The sequence below is a fragment of the Arvicanthis niloticus genome, chromosome 21 (assembly GCF_011762505.2).
Source record: "Arvicanthis niloticus isolate mArvNil1 chromosome 21, mArvNil1.pat.X, whole genome shotgun sequence".
NCBI lineage: Eukaryota > Metazoa > Chordata > Mammalia > Rodentia > Muridae > Arvicanthis > Arvicanthis niloticus.
The window spans coordinates 39294598-39316365 of NC_047678.1; the positions used below are offsets into that span (position 1 = coordinate 39294598).

At 46.6% G+C, this 21768-nt stretch overlaps 1 protein-coding gene across 2 annotated transcripts in view; it reads left to right on the forward strand.

The window, feature by feature from the left end:
- The window catches only part of Ctdspl (CTD small phosphatase like), a 120701-nt gene that overhangs the window by 87428 nt on the left and 11505 nt on the right, over positions 1-21768 (forward strand). Inside the window, exons 3-5 of one of the 2 annotated variants that reach the window (XM_034483902.2) lie at positions 8954-8986; positions 16023-16124; positions 19178-19234. In XM_034483902.2, coding sequence (XP_034339793.1) covers positions 8954-8986; positions 16023-16124; positions 19178-19234 — 192 coding nt within the window. The remainder of the gene's footprint in view (positions 1-8953; positions 8987-16022; positions 16125-19177; positions 19235-21768) is intronic. The other variant, XM_034483903.2, reaches the window with a different exon arrangement.

Sequence of the window (21768 nt, forward strand, 5' to 3'; positions counted from 1 at the left end):
GATAGAAGGAAAGAATTGATTCTCACAAGGACTCCCTGACCTCTTCATGCATACTGTGGCTTGCCTGTGGCACACAGACACACACACACACACACAGACACACACACACACACACGATAAATGTAATTTTTAAAAGGAACCAGTAGCAGTCATAGAAATAGGCAAAATAAGACTGAGACAGAGCAGACCATGCAGTGAGTATAGTTGACTTTAACTACCTTGAGTGACAACAATGTCTGTTGAACAGCAAGGTGGAAAGGCTGGGGACACAGCTCAGCCTAGAGTGTTTGCTGGGGTGTGTGTGTTAGGTCGTCATAATAGGTCAAAACCCAAAACCACCCACGAGCTGTCTGACAGACACATCTGAAACAAAAATGACTCAGAACAGTTAAGAATATAAGGATAAACAAAGAGACAGCACCCAGGGACAAGCAAAGAAACCGGGTTACATTAATCTCCATTGAAATTGGATTCCAGGTAGAACAAACAGAAAAAGACATTGAGAAAGACAAAGGGGGTAGCCACCAGGAGTGTGGCTAAAACCTGCAGACATGCAGTCATAGAGCTTTGTGTTCCAGATAACATAAACAAACAGTATAAACAGATAACAAGAAACAAAGCCAAAGGGCTGGAGAGACACAGCACCTCAACGGTTAGGAGCACTTGCTGCCCTAACAGAGGACTAGGGTTTGGTTTCCAGCACCCGGGTCAGGCAGTTCACAACAGCCTGTCTCTAGTCCAAGGAATGTGATGCTCTCTTCTGGCTTTCATACTGTGTACACACACACTAAATATTTAAATAAGAAGAATAGACAACTAATCAAGTGTGGGATGATCTATCAAGGCATCTGATTGTTTTGATATATGGCTCAAAATAGGAAAAAATATCTGATGTGGCCAAATGTGCAAACTAAAGCAACCCCTTTCCTGTCTATGAGGTTTTTATGGGTGGTGTAGGTTTATTGTGGGAGTGGAGTCTTCAGTGTAGCATCAAGTAGCATAAAGAGGATGCTAACTAACTAGCTTACATTTCCGAGGGGACATTTGGCAATATGGAATTAAAATCTTAGAGTATGCCTGTTGTTGATGAAAGCATTTTTATTTCCCAGAAAATATATCATTATGAATGAACAAAGATTGAATGAACCATAAGATGCTATATAGCATAGCTTATAATGAGTTAGGAAGGTACCTAATGCAGACCTCTCACCTACATATATACACACATATGTACACACATATGTACACACACACATGCACATACACACACAAAGCTAGCCTTCTGGGAAGCAAGGGAGGTACATTTTCAGACACATAATGATTTCAAGAAGGGGATTAAAAAAGAAAAAAAAAAGATAGTTGGTTAAAAGAATTACCTCATACCCTATAGTCAGATGCTATGTCTCTCTTGGTTAAAAATGACATATCCCAAAAAGTGATGTGCCACGATTATTAACATAAAGAAATACTTACAGTCGAGCTGGAGAGAAGGCTGGACAAGCACAGCCCTTGTGCCTGACAGCCTGGGTTCAGAGCTCCAACCCACATGAAAGCATTACTGCAGTGTCTGTAATCCTGGGAGGCACATTGCTGGGAGCAGAGCTGTCAGCAGAAGCTTGTGGGCCAGCCAGCCTGCCGTACACTGCAGGAACAGCAAGCAAGACTGGAAAGAGACAAGGCAAACACTTGTCTTCTGTAGAATCCTAAGACAGGGCTGAAATGTCAGCACCAGTAGAGGCCAGTGGACACCCTGGAGAAGGACTTAGACTGCCCGCTGCTGTGGTGGACCCTGGAGGAGGAGCTGCACTGGCAAGCTGAGTGACTTCATTCCCTGTACCCTGACATCTGATAGTGTGGCACTTCCTTTGCCTCTGCTGGTTCATGGAAACAGGGTTCCTCTGGACTTCTCAGGGTTTCTCATTCCCCAAAGATCCTAATGGACAGAGTGGCCGGCCATGGTCGGAACACACAGCCTTACACAAGCAAAGAGAAATGTAGCTTCAGCTGAGAGGTCCTTGTTGAAAAGCTAGCACCTGAGACTCCTGGGGAAAACAGTGGGAAAGAAAGAAAGAAGGCAGCCTCCAGGACATCATTCAGGACTGCCAGCCTCCAGGACACTCAGGACAGCCATTCTGAGGCAGAAGAGACTTGTGGGACTCAAATCTCCGCAGTATTAAACACAAAACCTCAAAAAAAAAAAAAAAAAAAAAAAAAAAAAAAAAAAAAAAAAAAAAAAAAAAAAAAAAAAAAAACAGGGGAGAAAGAGAGAACAGCCACTTCTGAAAACCGAAAGATAATTCTAGAAACGCTGTGGAAGAAATATCATAGAACTCGGACCAGAAGCACAAAGAAGGACATCATGAGGGATGAAGGGGAGCCATCTAGGAGACCTGTTGGCAAACAGGAATGCCAGAAGGAAAAGTAGAGACAGATCTTTTAGGTTTTGTTTGTGTTTTTGGTTTTGGCTTGTTTGTTTGTTTGTTTGTTTGTTTTCTCGAGCTGAAAGAGACAGATTGCACCTGCTATTGAAAAGTTCCTTGGTTCCCCGAAGGCTCAGGAGTCAGAAGCAGAGCACGAGCTGACATACGTGCTGATGAAGTAACACGTTTCACAAGCTACCAGACCACAGTTTTTTTTTTTTTACAGGGAAAGCAACTGTATTAATGGCAGACTTCTCGTCAGCAACAGTAAAGAACAGAAGACTGGACAAGTTGTGTACAGGCTACTGGGAGGAGCACACATTACAGAGCAGAATCATCTCCTAGCCCTGGGCTGGGAGCTGCTTTTTAAGCACAAACGTCTGAGCTCAGATCATAATTTCTCCACGGCTGCTGAGGATAAACAGAAATGTCACTTAAAGAAAGCACAAAGGCAGGCTGAGTGAACCAGGTTCTGCTCACAGGTGACCAAGACCACATCAGATGGTTTGGTGAATTCAGCTGGACACCATTACCAAGAATATACCTGCCATCAGATGGGAATGATTTGGGCAAGAAATAAAGGAAAATTGACAACCAATATCTTAAACTGATCATTTTCTCACTGCAAAGGCCGCATCAGGCAGGTGATATAGGCTGGGTGAGATCCCGTGGTGACAGGAGAGACCCGGACTGTGCACTCTTCCATTTGGACATCTGTCTGTTCGGCCATCCCTGGCCTCTGTGCCTGCCCCCTCTTAGCTGTTACGTATTCTAAGTGCCAAGCCTCAGACACAGGATCTACGTTCACGGAAGTGGGGTGGGTGGTACCAGCCGTGTTTGTCATTGCTTTCACGGAAGACACAGGGCTTTGTCACAGGGCTGCCCAGTCACAGCAAGGAGGACATGCAGAGAAATCCAGCCAAAATGAGGAATGACCAGTGAGTAGATGGACTAGTCACCATGAGTGGAGTTGTGCTTCGGTAACAACTTAAAAACCTAAGAGGCCTAAACAATACAAGTGGGGGCCCGCAAGATGGCTCAGCGGATAAAGGGGCTTGCTCTAAACTTGATGACCTAAGTTCTGTCCTATGTGATAGAAGAAACCTGACTCCTGCAGGTCTTCCTGTCTTCCACACACAAGCAAAGGCATGCAGGCATAGACCTACACACACACACACACACACACACACACACACGCACGCACGCACGCACGCACGCACGCACACATACAAAATAGATAAAAGTTAAGGGGGCTGGAGAGATGGGACAGTGGTTAAGAGTTTGTGCAGAGAATCTAGTTCAGTTCCTAACACACATGTGCTGGCTCACAACTGTCTGTTTCAGGGGCTCAGTGCCCTCTTCTGACCTCTACAGACTCTGCACACATGCGGTTCACAAACATACATGCACACAGAGTAACTCAAAACACATACATCTTTTTTTTTTTAAGTTAAAGTTAATTTTTAAGAGGAGTTTGAAGAGTTGTTAAAAAGTTTATTTTTCCTGGGCTGGAGAGATGGCTCAGTGGTTAAGAGCACTGACTGCTCTTCCAGCGGCCCTGAGTTCAATTCCCAGCAACCACATGATGGCTCACAACCATCTATAATGGGATCTGATGCCCTCTTCTGGTGCATCTGAAGACAGTAACAGTGTACTCATATACATAAATAAATAAATAAATAAATCTTTTTTAAAAAAGTTTATTTTTCTCTCATCCATTACTTGTCATAGGCTAGCTGTGCCTTCTCTGGAGACACAGTAAGCCAGAATTTAAATCTAATTTAAATCATTCTAGTCACATTTCAAAAAAATATTTTTAAACAAACGAAATTAATTTTAATAATATTTTACTTAACCCAATATACCCAAGGTATTCGAACACAGGATCAAAAGGCTAACATTACTAAGATCATTTCTCTTCTATCTTACCAGTTCAAGAACTAGTACGTGTATCTTATACTTGACTCATATCTTAATTTGGGCCAGCCACATCCCACGGGCTCAGTAGCCACCTGCGAGCTGTCGGCTGTGGCAGCTCAATTCACATTCATGTACCTCAGGGATGGTGGCCCAGCATCTTGCCTTCCTTAACTGTCATGGTCCCCTGCAGGTTTTGACTTAGAAGCAAAATGCATTTTGACTTTAGTGGCTGAAGCCAGACATGTGGCTATCCCTAACTTCAAAGGCACTGAAGTACAACCCTGCCAGGTACCCAGAAGAGAAGCTGGGATGGGGGGAAGACTGGCTAATGCCTTTTAGTGAGTTAGTTACTTGTTTCCATAATAAAGTCAAACACAAAGACAGACCAAGAAGTCATCCTGATAAGGCAGTGTTAGTATCAGACCAAGCAGAATTCAATTAGATATGTGAGAAACTGGAGAGCTGGCTGGGTAGGTAAAGGAGCACTTGCTGGTCTTGGAGAGGACCTGGGTTCAGTTCCCAGTATCTCTGTGAAGCAGCTCACAACCATCTGTAACTGACCCTCAGGGGATATCATGTACTCATCTGACCTCCATGGATTGCATCCACACACGCCACACCCATGCACACAAAGAAAAATAAATCAACTTTAAAAGCATTAAACACAGGAAAGACATTTACAGTGAAAAACGGGGTCTAACACAAGGCCTGTAACAGCCCAGCCATCTTTCTGTATGATCAAAAAAATGTGGCCGGCTGGCTACAAGAAGAAAACTACGGTAAAATCAAGATTAAAAAGCTATTCTGTCTTCTGAAAATGAACAGCAGACAACGCAGGCGATGCATGGCTAGGTCCTGGCTGGCGGGTTAAAGCTGGAAAATGAATGTTGTTATAAATACGGAAAAGTTATCAATTTAGCCTTGCTTGTAAATGACGTCACTGTTTACATAGATACCCAAAAGAGTATAAAAATGGATTCCAGTCCTTGGAAGATTCTGGTCTGCTCGCTCCTATGTGCTTCTGGATAGGCATTCGTATCGAAGGAAAAAAATATAAAGAATTGAAACACTTCAGGAAGAACCCCCTGACGGGAGCTTGCCTGGCAGATGCCAGTCCTTGGTGTGGTTAACGATCAGGAATATCTAAGATGAGAGCCCACTGTGGTTCCTATCCTGGTCCCAATTCCAAGCAGTTCGTGCCATACACTTCTCTCTCTCCCTACTTAAAAGCTATTGCTGTGGGTGGGGACCAGTGAGGAGCCTCAGCAGGAAAAAGCATTTGCAACCAAACCTGACAACCTGAGTTCCATCCCTGGGACCCACATGGGGGAGGGAGAGAACCAACTCCTGCAGGTTGTCCTCTGACCTCCACACGTGCAGGGTGACACGCTCCCACAAGCACATACAAAGTAGTAAACAAGTCGATAAATGGATGTAATAAAAAATACTTCACTGTGGAAAAGTACCCTTAGTGAAGGGAACCCGGTCCTCAGTTGCTATGGAGATAAACACCTTTTAAAGGCATTCCTTTGGGAGCTAACGTTAGGCTCACTCAGAATTCCTGTTCATTCATGATCTGCCTCCGTTCACATTTGCCAAAATGGCTTTTTAAATAATTGAGTTTTGTGGGGGGCTGAAGAGAAGGCCCAGAAATTTGGCTGCTCTTCCAGAGACCTAGACTTAGATTCCCAGCACCCAAGTGGCAGCTCAAACCCTCTATAACTCCAGTAACAAAATCTGACGCCCCTTCTGGTCTCCATGGGCACCAGACATGCATATGATACAGAGACATACAAGTAAAACACCATACATATAAAATAAAAATAGACATACAGATTTTTTTTTAAAGAATTCAGCTACCTTATCTTAGTTAAATCTAAAATGGGGTGTTGTCTGCATAACAAATGCATGGTCTGTGGAACCATGTGGGCAGGGAAAGCTGACTCCCCGAGGACCCTCTGCCTCTCTCACTGAATCCCACCAACACCCACAGAACACAAGGCTAAGCCTCGTAGATTCCAGACCTGACTCTACTGGAGTCTCCAGGGCTCCCTGCCTCTCCTCAATCAGTACAGCAGAGAAGCTGGAAGGCCATGGACAGGTCACTGCTCAGACACCAACCACCCTGAGTATTTACTTCACCCTGGAAAAAGGAAGGTTCAGAACCTTTTTCAGGGGTTGGGGATTTAGCTCAGTTGTAGAGCGCTTGCCTAGCAAGCACAAGGTGCTAGGTCCGGTCCTCAGCTCTGAAAGAAAAAAAAAAAAATCCAAGGTAACTAGAACCTTTTTCAACCTGCTTCTGCAGCAGCCGTTTAAGCTGACAGTTGCTGGGGCCATCTCAGCTCTACCCTGGACCTATAGGCCAGCAGCGTCCAGAGACTAAGAGGAGTCTGTCCCAGAAGACTCCAATGGCGGTAACCATGGAGGACCCCTAAGAGTAAGGCATCATAAAAGAGATTGCCAAAAACATAAATACCCACATACCCCCATGTATGATAGCACACACACCATACATACATACAAATATATACACATACCACACACACACATATACAATAGCATACACACACACAACACACACACACCCTATACACACATATTCCCATATATGATAGCACACACACATACTATACATACACACACAACACACACACCATATACACACACCATGCACACGCATATATCATACATATACACACAACTCACACAACCCGTACACACATACCATACACCCATACCCCATACACACATACCTCCATATACAATAACACACGCATACCATAAATATACCCTATACATACACACACCATACACACACAATACACATACCCTATACACACACATCATACACACACCATATACACACACCATACACACACACAACCTATACTCATACACACCCCATATGCACAGCCTGTACATACACACACCCTATATACATAAATACACATATCCCATCTCTACACCTACTGTCCCCAACCCCCACATATACACTCTCCGTAGTACATACATGTGTATGCCCTCATACACAGCCCACACACACATGTGCGTACACACACATCTCATATATACACATGCACACATGTATCTCACACACACATGTGTTGGTGTGCACACACATGCAGCCCTCATTCCCACATAACTAAGACTCGTCATGTTATGTTTTCGTGGATGTGCTCCCGTGGTCTCTCCACACACATGCTCACCTCATGACAGGTGTTTCTGAGCCTGACTGAGTGAGTGGGACTCTGTGGTCTCTGGCTGGAGCAGGACTTCCCACATGTCTTTGCCTCCAGGAGCCCTTGCAGTGCTGAGAGCTATGTCTCTGCTCCGTGAGACATCCTGGTGAGACAAACCAGAGATGCTCTTGACCCAGTTAGAGGTCATCCACACCTGGCTCACCTGGCTCAGCACCTCGTCTCTAAAGAGGCCCAGACTTGGGAGTGTCTGGTTGTATCTCCCCCACTGACAGCAGAGATTTGCTCCTGAGTCCAAATGTTGAGAATGGTATTATGTAGAAGCTTCTGGAATGAAGCTCCCTGCACAAGCTGTTGAACACCGGGATTTGATCAGCATGTGCTCTTGTGTAGGAGAGCCACAAAGCTCTCCTTTGATAGCATCTGCTTAGAATCATAGAGAGAGGCCCCAAGAAGGGCCTCCTCCTGGCAAAGGAAGGAATCAGCAAGGTTGTCTTCAGAGAAAAGAGGAATTGTAATTACACCACAGAGGTGGTATCTAGATAATCAGGAAGTGACTGTACAGGTCTCAACAGAGCTACCCAGAGGTGCCTGCCTTCGCCATCAGGTTTGTCCTTCGCAGGGGACCATGACACTGGTGACCTTACACCTTGGTAACCATGGACACATGTTTTCACAAATCCTCTAATCAGAGACTTGAAGAGTGCATCCTCCAGTCAGACCATATGAAGAAGGAAAAAAAAATGCAAGAAAATAAATAAAAACCTTTTTTTTTCCCTTGCATTAAAACTTTATCAGTGGTACAGTGAACTGTTTCTGCCAGCCAGGCTTGCAGTGGCTGGTATTCTGGACTGAGGCTAGTCGAGGTTCTTCCTTGGGGCGTGAATATTTTTAACACCCATCGTGAATACAGTTCTGTTTCCCTTAAAGGGGAGAGTTACATCTGTGGCCTAAGAGGGAACCTCTTGTACCTTGCCCAGTCCCCTCTTTCAAGTGTTCTACCTCACAGCGGACCTGGAGCGGTCTTGTAATCTCATATTCCTGTCGCTCCGTGTTAAATTGATGTTGTCTTTGGTGGGGGAAAACACGTAAATGTGTAAAAATAAGAAACAAATCAGCTATCAGAGGGGTGGGGATCAAAACATGAGTGTTCGTTCTTGTTTTTAAGTCAGATTCCAGGGATCAGGGCAGATACTGTTTAAATAAACAGGGTGTGGGCTTCAGAAGCCCAGCCTCCAAGTCTGGGAGGGGTCAGGAGGCAACATAAGCCTGCGCCCCGCCCCAGAGTCTGCCCCTCAGCTCACTGAAGGCCGTGGCTGTGTTTGTACTCTAGAGAGCTTGGAAGTTTCTTTTGAGAATGTAATCCCTTTCTCTTCCAACCTGACAGTGATTTTCTTTTCTTTTCTTTTTCCTCAGGGTGACCAGAGGCAGGTCATTCCCGTACCAAGTGTATGTATCTTTATCCAGTTCTCTTAAAACATATGCCTACTCAGGGGAAAGTTTTCTAATGTTCTTGCTTCTGTTGGGTTTTATTATGTGGCATAAGCAACCATATTCTGCATAAAAACAGACAAACAAAAAACAAAGAAACAAAGCTAGTTTGAGCTGTGGAGGACTGCTTCTTGGGAGAACAACAGACAACAGCGGCGTCCACCGTACTTAACCCCTGGTATCCACCCAGGAAGAACCCCCCACTTTCAGTAAACTGAGGTCTTGGAGCCCACCCCCACCCCCATACTTTGGCCCAGCTCCACTGAGCAGGACAGCAGCGTATATTACCCCAGCTTGCTTCTTCACTTCAGATTCTGGCTCACTGAACTGTTCCCAGCCTGCTTGGCTGCAGCTCTGGGCTGAGAGGAACTGTCCTGCTGAGACTCCTTGAACCTGCAGGATCCAGCCTACCCCTCAGGCGGGCGAGCAACCCGGCAGCTCTGCCTCAACCATAGGCTACCTCACCTATGTTTTAAAACCTTGCATTCCAAAGAGAAGTTGCACCCCTGACCCCAAGCCTCCGAGCACCCATTTGCTCTCATATCCCCCACCTCCCGACTTAGCCAGCAGCCAGCACCTCTATCCTCAGATCAAGCAGCCAACAGTTTCCCTGAGGAACTCTAAGCTGGGCACAAACCCATGTCCTCGGGGAAGGGTTCAGCCTCTAAAGCAGTCTGTGAGTTGGCCTCTTGGTCTATGCAGATTATCTTATTTGGATCTGTTTGTGTGTCTTTGACATGTTTTCTGGAACCATCAGGAAATGCAGCCACCCTACCTCGAATAGAATGTGTCTTAGGAATTTGGGTTGCCCAAGGCTTTTGATGACACCTATCATTTGCAAGTGGCTCAAAAGGCCACCCATTTTCTTTTTCTTAAGACCTTTGATTCTCTGCTGGCCATGCCTAGGAGGGGTGGGCTTCGTTGGTGAAAAGTACTCATTTTATTTTTTTTTTTAATTTATTTATTTTGGTTTTTCGAGACAGGGTTTTTCTGTGTAGCCCTGGCTGTCCTGGAACTCACTCTGTAGACCAGGCTGGCCTTGAACTCAGAAATCTGCCTGCCTCTGCCTCCTAAGTGCTGGGATTAAAGGCGTGCGCCACCACTGCTAGAAAGTACTCATTTTAATTCAGCATGTTAGCCAATGTTTGACCATGATGCCCAGCGGGCTTGATAACAAGGGGCTTCCTCTAACCCCCATAAAGGTAGTCTCATACATTTTTCTTACACAAGTGTTTGTATTAAATAGAGGGCAGCATCTATTGCCCCCTCCCCCAATGTCACTGTCTCCCCCAGGTGACCAATGGCTGTCTGTAAAGCTAGGCACTTTACAGCATCTGTGACCCATGCAGACTCCGCTAAGGACAGCAGCCGTTTCCCCAAAGAGGCAGAATTCCCGCATAAAGTAAATGGGAACCAGGAGGTTCCTTGTGTAATTTATCTCAGCATCGGATCAATAAACTACAGGCTCTGTCAGATGGTGTGGGTCAGGTCACGTGACTAGAGGGACTGGCTTCCAAAAAGGTTTAAGTTACCTTGTGTCTTTGTGTCGATGCTTCCCCTTCACTCCCCCCCAACACACACACACACACACACACACACACACACACTGGGGATTACTTGTGTGGGTTAAAAAGCACTCTACCACTGAGCTACATCCCCAGCCCCAGCCTGCATCTTAAATGATAATGAAGGAAAACCATCCTTCCAGTGGGCAGTGCCACCTGCACAGCCTACTCCTTGTTGCAAGGCTAAGAACAAGGTCACCTAGGCTCAGTTCAGACCTGAGATGTAGATCCTGGCATCCCTGGCAAAATCTGTACTGACTTCCCAAGGCCCCAGGTCACTTAGGTAGAGTGTCCTGTTCTTCCTGCAGCAGAGAGGATGCTGGGTAATACTGAAACTAGGGACATCATCAGAGGACTAGAGCCTAGCTAGGAGGGGAGCCTCCAGACCTCCCCTGGTCTCCAGAATAACTTCTCCAGACATAAAGAGCAGGAGGAGTCTGAGACCACAGGTGCCTGGGGCAACTACTGGTGCAGAGTTGCCCTCCTATCTCCCCTCCTCACCCCGCTTCTGTCCTCACCTCTGCTTCTCTCATTTACATGCTGGTTTGTTCTCATGTGCAAACGTTTCAGACTTTGAGCTTTTATTCAACAATAATTCAAACCAGTAGTTAAATTTTAAACGCTGAAAAATTAACATGCAAGGGGAAAAGTCCTCCCAGCAGCCCCCACATCCTACTATAACCGTCATAGATGCTGTTATGTCCCTCTCAAAAAGTTCCCAGAGAAACACATACATGTTCATATGCACGAGGTAGCGATGCACCCACCGTTCTGCAAATGGCTCGCTGGGTCACAAGCGCCTTGAACGTCCTTCCACATACAAGCATACACACTTCACCTCATATTGCCCGGCACTGAAGGCATTTGTGTGTTCACGCGCTTTTGTCGTAGGAATATCTGGGTGTACATGGGCCTCTACGATCTGGTCCTAACTGGAAACACTGGATCCAACACCATATTCCACATCGCTATTTATCAGATTGCCCTCCAAAGCCTGCTAGTTTATGCTCCCAGAACAGCCTCTGAAAATGACCCCGTTCCCTTGCCGAAAACTGTTCTCTTTTTGCCAATCCAAAAGTAAAGAATGTTCTGGATTTATTGTTTGACTGGCATTACTGATCAATGAATATGAACAGTTGGCCATTGGCTGTGCACCTTGCTTCCACAGTGTCCACCTAGGTTTTATCCTGTCTAATCTTTTTTTAAACGTTCAAGAAGTGTTGCTTGGCCTGAGAGAGTAAGCTTGGTGGGTAAAAGTGCTTGTGGCCAAGGCTAATGACCCGAGTCTGATTCCCTGGGACCAACATGACAGAGAGAAAACCAACCCCACACTTTTTTCTGTATGTTACACACACACACACACACACACACACACACACACACACACATACACACACACACGGTATAAATAAAACTTTTTAATGTTGAAGAACTACTATAATGTATCTTTTGACTTTCCTTATAATCATTTTTGCCACAAAGAAATTTTGATCTTCTATAGGTAAATGTATTGATCTGATGACTTATGACTCCTGCCTCTATGTTTAAAAAGATTTACCCAGTCTGTAACCATGACACGTGACCCATGTTCTCTTCTGATGCTTTGGTGTTTATCCATTTACAAGGCATGGCATGGTACTCTAGTGGCCACTTTGTTGCCCTGAACCTTTACGGAGTCATCATCTTTGCCATGCCACTGCAATGACATCCTTAGTAGCTTTTGCCCCTCAGCCATGGGCTGGCAGCTAGAGCCTTCCTCATTGGGACGCTTCATGGGCTTTTAGTTACAGTCTGACATTGAAGGGTAAGGAAGAAGTGCGGGGGCCCAGGAAGTTCTCGTACATGGAGTGGTCACGGCTTGAGACAAGCTTAGGAAGATGGTGTCCTCAGTGAAAGATGCCACAGGGTCTGTGACCCAAGCCCTGTTGTCCCACACCCTGGGTGAAGTCGCATGTCTCACTGGAGTGTCATTCCATGATGCCTTTCTCCCCCAGACCCCCACTTCCATTTTTCTGCCCCACCTTGCAAGTCCAGTAAATTCATTCGTGCAAGTGGCTTTGTATAGAAAAGGCCATTTTGATTATACTCAGTGGCCCGAGCGTGTAATCCCAACACCAGGAGGATTGAGAGTTTCAGACCAGTCAGAGCTAAATGGCCAGCAAGGTGACTCAGGGGATAAAGGTACTTTCCAAGAAACTCTGTCAACCCGGGACTCAAAAGAAGATGGAGGAAAACAACAGACCCCACAGAATTGTCCTCTGACCTGCACACATATGTCATGACTCATGCATGGCATACAGGTGCCCACATGCAGCCCCTCCCATACACAATAACAGTAACACAGCAATAATGATAACAAATAACTAAAAGGTTTTTCTGTTTTGTTTTGTTTTTTAATGACTAGCCTGATGGTTCAGGTTTCTAATTCCAGCTGTTCAGGAGGCTGAGGTAGAGTGAGTTCAAGGCCAGTCTGAGTACCTTACTGAGACCTTGCCTCATGTTGTAAACAGTCAAGAGAGGGTGGGTGTGTCTCACTGATGGAGTGCTACCTCACCCAGCATGGCCGATGTCCTGGGTTCCGCTTACAGTACTGCAGTCAATAAGAAAGGCCCTTCCTGATGCAGTGGGGGTTTTTCTCAACCTTGAGCTTTATGAAGACCTCACTCAGAGATCTGGTTAAATCTTCAAGTGAATGATTCAAGACCAGCTAAGTAACAAAGCCCTGTGGTGGCCTTATAGTGTCCTCATATTGCCAAGAGCACAGCTCTCCAGAGGTCTTGGTGGTGGACGGAGGAATTTGCATTTCTCTAGTGTAGGCTCCAGGAGAAGCTGTATGCATTTAGGAAAGGGGCTAGGGTGTAATGGAGCCCTCCCTCCTTGCACAATTTCTCAGCCTGGCTCTCTGCCAGACGGCAATAGTTCATTTAACAGGAGTCTCACCCAACCTGGTCTTCTTTTCCATACATTATTGGGTCAGGGACATCTTTTTTTTTTTTTTTTTTAATTACTCTTAATTCACAGAACATATGTAAAGCATGGGTCACATGTGCTGAGGAGGTAATTTTTAGTCTTGGGCTCGGAAAACCACCGAACCACTTTTGGCAGATCTTTGATGGTTTCAGATCTGTGAGGGGTAGAATTGCTAGAGCCTTGTTTTCCAGGCTAGCAATTTAAACGACTCAAGTTATAAGCATTGCTTTAGGAGTGTGTAAGGCAAAGCAGGGAGATGGGAGAATGCAGGCTAAACCTGGGGGGGGGGGGGGGTGCTGGCAGGATGGCTAGGAAGGGAAAGGTTCTCACCTGTCCACGTTCTTCAAGCTGAGACTGTGTCTGTCTTACATAATTGTGTGATAAAGTCAAAACAAATGTTATCCTGGTCACAAGCATACCTTCTGCTGTGTCCCAAAGAGAGAATCCCCTATCTCTTGTGTATGTTCACATGTGGGACTGACTCCCTGCACCCAACACATCTCAACCCTGCTTTTAAAAAAAAAAAAAAAAGTTTATCTACAAAATCTCTTGCAAGTTTAATGATTATTTTTTATTTTTTTTTAATTTTTTTATTTTTTTATTTTTTATTTTAGTAGCCTGCTGACTCGGTTGTTTATAATGGTAGTAACAGTCCCCCTCTATCCCTGAATTCCATGTCAGCTGCCAGGGGACATCCCACCTCCCTTGCTGGTGCTGGGAGGCCACGAAGAACCAAGAGCAAGCGTTAGTTAAAGCTCTGAGAGACGGATTCTTCTGGGGTTTTTCTTCTCCATGATTTGTAAAAGGACATCAGCCCAGGGAGCATCCTAGAGTTAGGGCTGCCTACGGCCTTGTATGTCAGCTCTTCTTGCTCAGCCCCTCTGCTGGGTGATCATGGTACCCTACCTCCTTCGCTAACCTCCCGACTGTGTATACATTCACTGTTGGACTAGCTAAAGTTTAATTTTATTTTCAGTCCTGGGACTAAACCTAATGCCTCCCACAGTATTCTGGCCTGCTACCCGCCCTACTTTTCGAGATAGGGTCTAAGTTCACCAAGTGAGCCCCCATACTCTGTAGCCTAGACAAGCCTTGAGCTATTGGTCCTCCTACCTCAGTCTCCTGAGTTGCTGGAATCACGGGCCTGCGCCACCTAGCCCAGTTTCAAAATTAATTTATTTTTTTTTTATTAGCTGACGTTCAAAGGAGGAAAAGTATCAGCTACTTTAAAGGAAACACTCCTGATTTCAGGCTTGCTTGTCTTGCTTGAAAAACTCCGCTGTTCATTCTTCCATGGCCGAGTCTAGATATTTAATTATGTTTTGTTTTGAATCAAATATTAAACAGTTTGCAGGAAAAAAATTAACTAGTTAACTTTGGACACGGAACACACCACAGTCAATTAAAATACCTCACATTATCTTTGGAATGAGGCAAGGCCCAAAGAAATAAATACTCAAATCAGAGGAGGCTGGCTGAAATTACAGAGCAGTGTATTAGCTCCTTAGGACCCCATCACAAGACGGGAGTCAGCTGCTGTAAAGACTCAGCACGTGGATTGGAGTCTAACTCAATTAAAAAAAAAAAAAAAAGGCATGGCTGCCCCATCCATCCAGTTTCCTGCCACAGCAGCACTGAGTCCACCAGTTTAAACTTTATACTTGAAGCACAACTGGCTGATGGGGACTGAAGAGACAGTTTGGTAATTAAGCATTCATGCCACTCTTGCAAAGGACCCAGGTTCAGTTTCCAGCACCCACATAGTAGCTCACAACTACCACCTACCTGTAACTGCAGTTCCAGTAAGTCTGTCGCCCTCTCCTGGACTCTACAGGCACTTGCAATCACAAAGCACACACACACAGACAAGCAGGCACACATAAATAAAAATACCAGTCATTGAAGGAAAAAAAAAAAAAAAAGCCTCAAGTCCAGCATAGCTCCAAAGTTTCCAGACATGTCACAGTTAATTTCAGGCAAGATACAACCCCAGGAAATAGACCCATGAAACCTGAATATCGATTACAAGTAGATATCTGTTCTGATATAAACCATTTTAATAATAATAATGGCTACCTCGTGCACACCAGGAAGAATGCTGGGTAGTTTCCTCCTGGTACAACTGATAAAACATCTGCCTTACAAGGAGGTATTGTCATCTCAAGTAATTAAAAATACTATGTGTCTGCGATGATATTGAAAACTCAGGCTTGCTGCCAAAGCGCAGACCCTCACGGTAGTCACAGAAAGACACGGTTTCAGTGGGGCAGACTTTCCACTGCAGAATCCTGACTGTTACTGCTTTGAATAAAGTGGTGTGGTGAGCTTGGCCAGGCCTTTGAGTGTTTGCTTTTGCTCATGCCCTCATTAATGTGGTCACCGCTGAAGCTTAGGTTGGTGTGGGGGAATCGGACTTCTACATTGAGCTTATAATATTGATTTTTCCCCTGTTTCTTTAGCCACCAGCTAAATACCTCCTTCCAGAGGTGACGGTGCTCGACTATGGAAAGAAATGTGTGGTCATTGATCTAGACGAAACCCTGGTGCACAGTTCATTTAAGGTAAATTCCACAAGCAGTATCACTTGAGGGGTGTGTGTGACTTCATCACCAGCCTATGGAAAGGGTGAAAGCTTGTGGCTGTTTATGACGACTTGACTCCTCAGGAAGATATCCCAAGAACTCAGGGTTACAGTTAGACCTATCCCAGAGATACTGGGCTGCCAGTATCTCTGAGATCTTACTATTTCCTTGAGATCTGGGCTTCTCCCACTCTAAGCCCTGTAGAAATGCTTTTAGGTTCAGATGGTACAGGCAATCAGGGCACCAGGACGAGACGTTTGTTGAAGTAACTGGAACGCTGTGCATTTTATTGGGCGGGGTGCGGGGTGGGTGATATTGAAAACTGTCTGGTAGTCCCGCTGTCCTGGGAATGTTCCCAGATCAATTTTTGAATGATGTCCAACTGGAAGGAAGCCTTCCAGAGTTAAGCATCTGAGTAGCCTGGGCATCCGTTCTGATCATTCTCATGCTGGGGTTTCTTGTACCCATCACAGCTGACCGAGCGCTCACCTTCACAGCCCATCCCTGTGGGTGCTGAGCTGCCACTAAACTATGTCAAAGTGAGTGTCAGAGGCTTTCTGATCTCTTCCCCTGCTCCATCTCACCAACGGAGCAGCAATGGCTACATTGTTAATTCACTCCTCCTGAAAGTTGCAGTTGTTTAGAAGAGACAAAGGCTGCCATGTTTGGATGAGTGACTGGTGTGTTGGGGAGAATCATGGGTCGTATCTACAAGCTTGGTTCTTGGCTTTGTGGACTATTCCCTGTCATGAAAGTGCTCTACCCTAGTCAGTCTCACTATGTTCCTCATGCCCCCCTGCCTTGGGATGCCTCTTGCTTCACTGAGAAATGCAGCTGGCTCCACCCATGATGGGTGTCTCTCCTGAGCCCTTGTCATTTCTGGCAGGTCATCAGGCAGAAGAATCATTAGATTTACCTCACACCTTCCTTCAGGAAACAACATCCTCTGTATGCCTTCTCACTAAAGGCTCAGCACGAGGCCAGGAGGCCATCTTTAAAGGCTTTGGAAGGTAGACAGCCTAGCAGTGAGAAGGGTCCTCATTCTAGCTACTGAGACTTGTAGCACCACCTGATTACCCAGCATTTCATAGGCCTGGGACCAGAGTGGCCTCGTGTCCAAGCTTGGTTCTAAATGACACTGCAACATTTCCCTTCTATGAAGCAAGCAGCTGGGGGCTTCCAGCCTTTCAGAGCAGGAGGCAGATTCTATCACAGCATAGACTACTCTCCCAAGCAGCTCCAGACAAACTGCCCAAGATTACCAAGGGTTTCTGGCTCCAAGGCTAGGCCTTGGCAGCACTGGTGTCTCTGATCAGAGGGCATGGCCTCCCCAAGCTGTAAATAAAATTTCCTCATTTCTTCCCCGGGTTTACTACTTTTAAAATTATCTTTTACTTTGTTTTATTTATCTGTTTTTGCATTGAGTGTGTGTGTGTGTGTGTGTGTGTGTGTGTGTGTGTGTGTGTGTGTGCGTGCCACAGCTTATGTGTAGAGGTCACACTAAAAGTTTTAGGAGCCGGGTCTCTCCTCACACTGTGGGTTCCAGAGATCACCAGGCCTTACTCAGCACTGAGTTGGGCCTCCTTGCTGAAATGTCTCATGGGCTTCGGCCAGGCTACTTTTGCAAGCCAAATGTTCCTCATGGTGCTTAACGTTTTCTGGGCATTTCAAAGTCTTTTGGGGATGTGTCCACCTCTCCTGCGTGACACCCGAGCTTGTGGACTCAGGAAAAGCATTGGCCTCAGTGTGGTATCATCACGCAGAGCATGAGAGTTCACGACCACCCTTGGAAGCTGGGAGTGATTGTTTTTTTCCTCTCTTACTTCACCCTGTGGAATGGGATTTCACAACCCAACGCCTTTGACAATTTCTTCTTCAGTCGTTTGCTCTGATTTTCATAATTCTCTATTTCGGTGGTAAGATTATGAAATTTTGAGCTCATCCCTTGCCTTCCTGCCCTGGGAACAGATAAACTACAGGCTTAAGCAGTGCTCCCACATCTGTACCTGTAGTAATGGGGTTACAGTCAAGCACAGTCCACGGTTTTTAGTTTCTATGTCAAGGAAACATGTTTGGTGCACTAATGGGCTGAAAGGTAGACCCATTTACAGTCTGACCAGAGGTTCTGCATGCTCTTCTCTACCCAGTACCCACCATATGCCCAAGTCCCTCTTGCCCCTAACATCTGCAGACTGGTGGTTATTTTGGACCTCTTTGTTAATTTTTTCTAATGTGTGGGATTCCATTTAGAACTGCCTGTGAGCCTGCTGGTCAATGATTGTGACTGCTGAGGTAATACTTTATTTTTCAAATGTGTTTAATACTAGCCAAGAGTTCCGTTAAATGCCTGTGAAGTTGTGGGTAAGCTGTCTTGTGTTTCTTAGAACCAAGCAGTTAGGCTGGCCATCCTCCAATCCCAGAGTAGGAAGCCAGGACAGGCCACTAGGCAGGGCCTGAGGCCTGATGGAGCCAGGGGAGCCCATCAGACCTGCCACCATAACAGTTGAAGAGCAGACACTGAAGTCCAAAGGGGAAGGTCTACCCAGAGTCCTGACCTGCAGCATCTGGCTTTCCGCCTGCTGTGGGTCTGTCCTCTGAGCACCCCCTGCCAAGCTGGCCACACTGTGAGTCCAAGGACAAATTGCTTTTCCAATGGTAGTGACAACTGGCCAGCAGGCTTTCCTCTCTGCCCCCTGGTGGCCATCAGTGGTTCCCCTCATCCTGTCTGGGCTCCAGGCTGGAGTCTGAGTAGTCCCATTCTCTTGCCAGACGATGCCACCCTTTGTGGTTAAGGCAGGCAGGTGACCAAGAGATTGGACTAGATGCTGAAACTCCAGGACACTCAGGACAGAAAGAAATACGCCTTCCTGCGTGTTTATTTCAAGGACCCAAGACCTGTGCCAGCATCCCTGTGAACTATTTCCGGCAATTATCAAAAACATTCATTGGTCCAGGCAAGCTTTTTCCTTGCTACAATTTCCAGTTTTCTCTTTCCTTTCATGTGTATTAATCGCGGCTTCTTTTCTTTCTAGCCCATTAGTAACGCTGACTTCATTGTTCCGGTTGAAATCGACGGAACCATACACCAGGTAAGAAATCGGAGCTCACCTGCAGTTCCAGTGAGCATTCTCCTGTAACCATGCTCCCTGTGAACATCATTTCTAAATTCTCACTTCGGTGGTAATTTTCTTCCAACCACAGGAAACAAACTCTGTATAACAAATATAGTAAGCCAGGCACGGAGGCAGAGGCAGGCGGATCTCTGAGTCTGAGGACACCCTGGTCTACAAAGCGAGTTCCTGGACAGGCAGGGCTACACAGAGAAACCCTGTCTCAAAAACTAAATAAAAAGTACCGTGAGTGACTCTCTGACTCACACACAGTTTGCTTTTGAGCAGGTTCCGAGGACCCTCTCCGGTTCATAAATGTTAGGTGTGGTTGTTCTTTGATTTGATTTCGACTTTCAGGAGCCTCTGTACTACCCGCCCCCCAGTCATCCCTACAGCTGGACGGGCTTGACATCTGGAAAACTTCATCATGCAATTGCTTTCGGCTTCTCCTAGCAACAGGAAAATGCCACCAGTCGCCCACTTATGGGGCATTCTTGGGAAAAGATGTCCACTCTGATGCCAGCCGCTCCCATGTGAGCTTCTTGGCCCGTGTCGTTTTCTCCAGTGTCTTTTGTAGCAAATACTCAACCCAGGGCCAAGGGGGAAGGGTGCATGAAGACCAGCGGGTTGCTGTGCATGGCCCTGTCATCGTCAGCTGGCGTGAATCTTCTTCTGGTTTTTTTTGCTTTTCTTTTTTGTTTTCTTTGTCGTCGGCAAGCTCTTCTGGAGATGGCTTCATTTGTGAATACGTTAGAAGCGTGATAGAAAAACTCACCTTGCCGGGCGGTGGTGACACACGCCTTTAATCCCAGCATTTGGGAGGCAGAGGCAGGCGGATTTCTGAGTTCGAGGCCAGCCTGGTCTACAGAGTGAGTTCCAGGACAGCCAGGGCTACACAGAGAAACCCTGTCTCGAAAAAAAACAGAAGACAAAAAACAAAAAAAGAAAAAAAGAAAAAAGGAAAACCTCGCCTTGGAAGCTGAGGTAGACGTAGCTTTGCCAGATGTCCCTTAGGAGTGATGGCACAGACCATCTCCCCTGTCACACTCTGGGCCTTAAGGGGAGAGTATCTGGCCTCATACCCCAGGAAGGGACATTTCCTGGTTCCCAAGCCACACAGGGTGTTATTAATGGTGCCAGTAAGGCTCCTTAACTCTTGAATGCAGTTTAGACCAATCCAGGCCCGTGAAACCAGCTGTTCTAGCCACCCCATTGCCCAGACGGGAAAACTGAGACTTAGTTAGGGAATGGGTTGCCTCAAGATTATATATGAGAAGTATCAGAATAAGAATTCCTGACTCCTAAACCAGGGCTTTTTCCTTAGACTTGGTTCCCCCACTTCCCCTTACCCTCAGCTAGCTCTCTGCAGGACGCAGGACCTGGGAAGGTGGTGGCTCCACACTTCATGATTTTAAAAGCCATCGTAAAGTTAAAACTGCAGGCACCTGGGGCACTAATCATTCACAAAGCACCCACTGAGTTAACCCTCTCATCCCACCCCACCCCCCAAGCAGTTAGGACTTCTGCACTGGTTGCTGTGTCTAGGGTCGAAGAGTCCTTGAGATGAGGCACAGGAGGGCTGCCCAAGTGACATGGAGAGAAAATAATCCCTCACACCATGTGACCACAAGCATGTCCAGCGTGCAGGACCCACCCCCAGGGCATCAGGGCTGAGATCAGAAATTTCAGACAGAAGGCACAAAAGCTGGAGGACCAAGGCCCTGGCGAAGGCCGTGGCCTCGTTCAAGTAATCCAGGATAGGCTGTGCAGGTCCCAAGGGGCCTATTCTTGGTTACTTGCACGGGGACGCGGGCCTGGACGCCGGCATCCGGGCCCAGGACCCTCCTTTCTGCTAAAGGCGGCAACATCAGAGTTCCCCCGTCAATCTCCAACCCTTTGCATGTAGCCAAGCTTGCCGGCCAAGCAGTCCTCCCAGGGACATGGGACCGGAGGGCCACACCCAGTCACTGGCACCAGCAACAAGGAGTGTTGTGAGCAAAGCAGGCCCTGCAGCTGCTGCAACTACACAGCCCCGCCCTCAGCCTAGCCCAGCATCCCAGCTCAGCAGGGTCCTCTTCACCCTTAACCGCAGAGCCAGGCCCCCAACCCACTCCCTCAGCTAGCCAGCCCCTTTCTCCCAAGCCTTAGCCTAAGAAGCACCTTTGTCTGGCATCCTGCAAACCAGTGTTTCCAATCTGGGACTTTTGTGCTGCGGTGTGTTTTCCTTGCATGTGGTAGGGTCTTGTGTCTTGTCTCCCCTTCCTCAGCCCCCCTCCCCTACTCTCTGTCTGCCCTTAGAGGCCCTATGGCTTACTGCCACCTTAACTCTTTCCCTTAACTGCTTCCTCCCTGCGCAGCCTCCCAGGCTCTTCTCACTGCCCGTGGTTGGCTGGGCACACGGGCTTTGGCCCAACACCGCACAAGTGTGGTCAAGCCTCCGGGCCTCACGTTCAGACTTTGCTCACACTGGAGGCTCAGCTCTCTCTCTTAGTGTGTAAACCCCTCCTCATTGA